General features: G+C 43.7%; 2 protein-coding genes across 2 annotated transcripts in view; one reads left to right on the plus strand and one right to left on the minus strand.

Annotated features, from left to right (window-relative positions):
- The window catches only part of LOC126573143 (uncharacterized), a 197,868-nt gene that overhangs the window by 108,420 nt on the left and 84,448 nt on the right, over positions 1-5,000 (plus strand). The window lies entirely within an intron of this gene.
- On the minus strand, positions 1,210-2,919 carry LOC126573126 (WD40 repeat-containing protein SMU1). The gene is made up of 2 exons (XM_050233011.1): positions 2,833-2,919; positions 1,210-2,762 (listed from the first exon to the last, which is right to left on the minus strand). Exons 1-2 carry the CDS (start codon positions 2,856-2,858, stop codon positions 1,259-1,261), a joined length of 1,530 nt encoding a protein of 509 aa, XP_050088968.1. The 5' UTR covers positions 2,859-2,919; the 3' UTR covers positions 1,210-1,258.

A 5,000-nucleotide genomic window follows, 5' to 3' on the forward strand; every position in this document is an offset into this window, starting at 1 on the left:
TGCATTCCAGATGGAAATGATGGAAGGGTAAAACAAACAGACAGCATGCATACGAATATGGATGCATCGTTCGCACGAACCGGCATGTTCAATACGGGTTTATTACGCTCTCCGCCCAATATTAGGAAACAAGACAGGAATTGTTTGGGCTACAGCTACAACGGATTATTCACAGAAGCGCGACCATTCCGCCCAACAAGCGTATGGCTATATTTAACCGAGCAAATCTTTTCACGGTTCACCGTTGGCCAGTAGATGAAAACAAACCGCAAATCTTTGGCGGAGCACTTTACCATCAATCGGACACGTGGGGCACGATGGTCAGGTCTGCAAGTTTAAGAGTAAAACGTGCGATGCCTTAAAAAAGGAATCTGGAAAGATATGTTTACGTGAGTAATGACTTTGTCTTAACGCATGCACCATTTCTCGACAAACTATTGTTGATGAACGATGTAGAAAATGCTATTTTAGTAGCTTATAATATGGTGCAAATTTTGTGTAACAATGATTATTCGCTTAATTAATTATATTTTATTTCATTTGGGCAAACAAGGCATCAGAGGAAGCATTCATAACCAAACATCCTGAGAGCACAGGAAGCCAAAAGCAGAAGTTTCTTGATAAGATGGTGGTGTATCATAATTGAATTTAACTGATACTGCAGGAGCATGGCACGCGATGATTGAATAAACCATCGTGCCCCACCGCCCGCGACGATACGATGGCCGGTTGGGCCTAGTCGGAAGATTCCAACAGAAGCGTTTACTCAAGTATGACGGACATGTTCCGTTTGTGAATGGATAGGTCCAAAATAAGACCCCAGCCACCGGTTTTGGAGTACAGCATGTGACTAATTTTTTTATAATATAGAATAAATAATGAGTGAACGAACGAAGGAGGAACGAAGGAGAGTATTAGATACCGAGTAATTTATACAGCCTTTAAAGCAATATCGCAATTAATTGTTAAAATTAAACACAGTTGCAGCTCGAAAAGAAATCAATAAATGAATGGAGAATTCACCTAGCCTCAAGAGGAGGAGAAAATAGTTGCCTAAATTACTAAAAGGGTTAGTACCGACGATAAGAGATAACATTCAATTATCTGATGCCATTTGTTAAAAGTACCAATGGTACCAACATTTTTTCTCTTTTTCCACCCAAAAACCGTTCCAAAATAGAAGGATAAAACACTATTTACGCACTCACATAGATCATTACTTTATTATACTTATCAATTCGATTAGAAAATCGTAAATTTATGGTTTCCACATTTTCAGCAGCCCATCACCTGCGTACGTAGCTAGCAGATTCTGGTGCGGATGATGCGTTAAACCGATAACGTCCTTTTCGTGGACATTCAACGTACGTTCCAGTTTTCCCGAGGTGACGGAAAAACAGTAGAGCACCAGATCTTCACCGACGCAGTAGATAAACTCCCCTCTCGGCGATATGGTGGCACAGATGAATGCACCGCCTTCTCGCTTACCGGATGAAAAGGATCGTACGATCTGACCCTGCATGTTCATGATGACTACCGTGTTCGAATGATTGCACACTACGAAGTGTTCCGGATTTTTCGGTAAAATCAATACGGAATTAACGGCCAAATGGGTGCCCAGGGCCTTGAACGTTGAAATGCATTCCGTTGTCTTTAGCGACCAAACTTTTACCGTTCCATCGGAGGACGCACTGAGCACGTGATGGCCATCGGGTGAGAATGCCGCCTCATTCACGAACGACGAGTGCCCCCGAAACTCTTTCAACATTTTGCCGGACTTTAAACCGTATAACCGTATAAGGTGGTCGAACGAAGCCGTCAATATTTGGCTGTTGTCGCGGGAAAAGTGAAGACAGGTTACACCTTTGGAGTGGGCTTTTTCGAACCTCCGTAAACATTGGCCCGTAATCAGCTTCCACACCTTAATCTGACCATCGTTGGACCCGGTGGCAAGCATTTCTGAGTCACGCGAGAATGCCATCGAAAGGATGGCTTGCTCCATCATCATAAAGTTGTCCTGCGCCTGATACTTCAAATCCTTACGTATCTTTCCGGTCGTGAAGTTCCACACCTCGATGAAACCATCCACACTACCGGTCACGAGGTACTGTCCGTCCGGTGAAAACATGGCACACTCGACGTGCGACTTTTGGCCGAATTTGATCTGGCGCGCGAGTTGCGTTGGATACGATTCATCCTCCTGGTCACGGATGGCCGCTTTACCACGGAACAAATCGATAGTTGTTCCGGGTGGTAACAAACCCTGGTGTTGCTGCCATTTCAGCGCCTGCCCTAACAGCGCCAACAGCCTGGAAGATGGTACGACGGAAACTTCACCGGCCAGCGCCGTTGCTATAGCGGCGCGCCGTTTTTCTTTACTTGAACCCTCTGGATACGCTTCTCTTGGGTCAAAGTATGCCCGCTGTAGCATATTCTCCAGGTGGATGTATCGTTCGGCTTCCTGTTGTTTCAGCATGATCATGGGATCCGTCTGGCGCAGAAGCGAACGGGCCGCTCCGAGTTCCCGCAGCTCTATTAGCTCCAGCACAATTTGCTCGTACAGGTCGACCAGCTTTTTATCCGGTAGTTTCAAGGACTGGATGGCTTTCAACACGGTATCCCAGTGGCCATTATGTATGTCCGAAACAAATCCCTCAACACTGTCCACCGTATTCAACGAAACACCCGTCTCTTCCTGCAGCGTTTGCAGCGTTTTGTGAAGGTTCGACTCTTTCAGATACTGTTGAATCAGACGAATAACGCTGCAACAAAAAGACAGAATGTAGCACTAGAGCATTGTCGACCTCGTTGGCACTCGGAATCGTTACTTACTCCGCGGATTCAATTTCAATGGACATTTTTGTAGACCAAGAAAGCGAACCAGATTTCTATCAATAACAAACCAGCGGCAAACAGGACGATAGGGTGGCCAGCAAACAGCGTCGACCGGTTTTGACAGAAGTGGCGACAGGCGAACCGTCGTAAATAATTTTTTGAAAATTCTTAAATATTTCTGTCGCCGGCCATACTCTCAAATGTTGGTAGAGTACATTGCCAGAAAATTTCGTAAATCTCCCAAAAAGGGGTTGATAATACAATAAACGATTTAAAAGTTTGCATGAGTTGCTCGCACCTGTTAACTCTGCGCGCTTTGTTCAGTCACTGCTTAAACACTAACCCTTCGGTAACACCGCAAATCGAAGAGTGCCCTGAAAATTCCTGAAACAGCAGACGAAAGTAAACGATTTGTGGTGTTTCTGGTGAAAGGAAAACTCTGTGAAAAATGTCGTCAGAACGGAAAATACTCAAAGCTACACGCAGGAAGAAGGAAGATTACATAAATACCCTGCCCGATGAGGCAAGCAAGCATCATTTGGAGTGATTTGCACAGTTCGATTTCATTAGTTGTTTTCCTTACAGGTTCTCCGCATTATCTTCGATCACCTGGATCTTGAAAGCGTGAAAAGCGCGTCCGCATCATGCCAGAGATGGCACAGCATCATATTTCTGAGCGGATATATAAGCAGATTTGTCTTCAAAATCGAGCTGCATTCATATTCTCGCAACACATCGGCGAGACAGATGAAGATAACAGAGTTAAAGGCTATAGCGACAAAGTCTCAACGGTGCTATCGAAACCTACGCTGGGAAGATGCAGGACGATCGGCAGATGAATATTCAACTGCGTGGGAGGCTATCCATCCGAAAGTTACGAAACATCTGCATTCATTGGAGCTTTTCTATGCGAGTTCTTCTAAGATGCTTCCCTTGATAGCTGATGCGCTGCCGTTGATGTCGGTACTCCAGTCGCTTGCACTCATTGGCGACAGATGGTATGTCGGTAACCAGGATATCATACCAACTCTCCGTAGCGATAATCTGAAGCATTTAAAAATACGATCCAGAGTTAAATACCGGCTGGATATGCCACATTTGCAGTCATTTGAAGGTAGACTGTCCGCGTTTTATCTTCCTGACGACAACCTAGAGGCGGTTGCATTTTCTAGCCTGAAGAATTTATCCGTAAATTCGAACGCTAACGAAGATACAACTCAGCAGCGCATACTGATGTTACGATCCCTCTTTCGTCAGGCTCGCCTAGAAACAATTCGCTGGAAAGATACGCTGGAGAATGAGGTTTTCTCGTTAATTTGTGAAACATGTACAACACTAAAAGAACTGCACTTACAACATGATCCTTCGAATTTGAACGATTTGAATAGTCTCGCAAAGCTCACGAATCTTCGTATGCTTGGAATCAGCTATTCTTCGATCGACATTGATTTATCGAAAATTAATCAGCTGGAGGAACTGCAGCTCTTGGATGTAGAGAATGATGTGAAACTTCCTACCTCGATTAGAAAGCTCCGGGTGCGAATCTCGAATGACAACGAACTAAACATGAGTCATATAATCCTTAGTTCCTGTACTCATTTGACGGAACTAGTAGTGGAGATTGAAGAGGAGGATGATTATTTAAAATGTCATGCTCCGCTTAATATAATTGAAGCCCTACCGCTCCTAAAGCAACTAAAAATGCTCAAGTTTATTCGTGGACGTTTTAGAAGTTATATTTTCATGTGCATGGACGCTCCCTTGGATACTCTGCTCCAGCTGCATTTCGTGGAATCCAATGTTAGCCCCAAACGCTTGTATGGGATCCAGGATTTTTTCCCCAACTTAAAGAAGCTTAGTTTTTCGAAATGTGGCCATTGGAAAGAGATTCAAGACACAGAGTCGGAGTCTACGGAGTCTGATGAAGATGCATAATCAGAGGCAGTGTTTATTTAATCTAATAGTGCACTTAAGAAAAGTACAAGGAATCGGATGCGTGTATGACTTGTGGTCAACTCGATGAGAATGTTTAACTGAAATGTACTACCTCGGAATAAATTACAGAATTCAATCGTTAGTAAATTAGTGAATTTGTTTTTTTTTTTGTTATAATGTTAGAAGTATATCCTATCCCCCTACCTCCTTCATAATACCTTAATTTCTGA

The sequence above is a fragment of the Anopheles aquasalis genome, chromosome 2 (assembly GCF_943734665.1).
Source record: "Anopheles aquasalis chromosome 2, idAnoAquaMG_Q_19, whole genome shotgun sequence".
NCBI lineage: Eukaryota > Metazoa > Arthropoda > Insecta > Diptera > Culicidae > Anopheles > Anopheles aquasalis.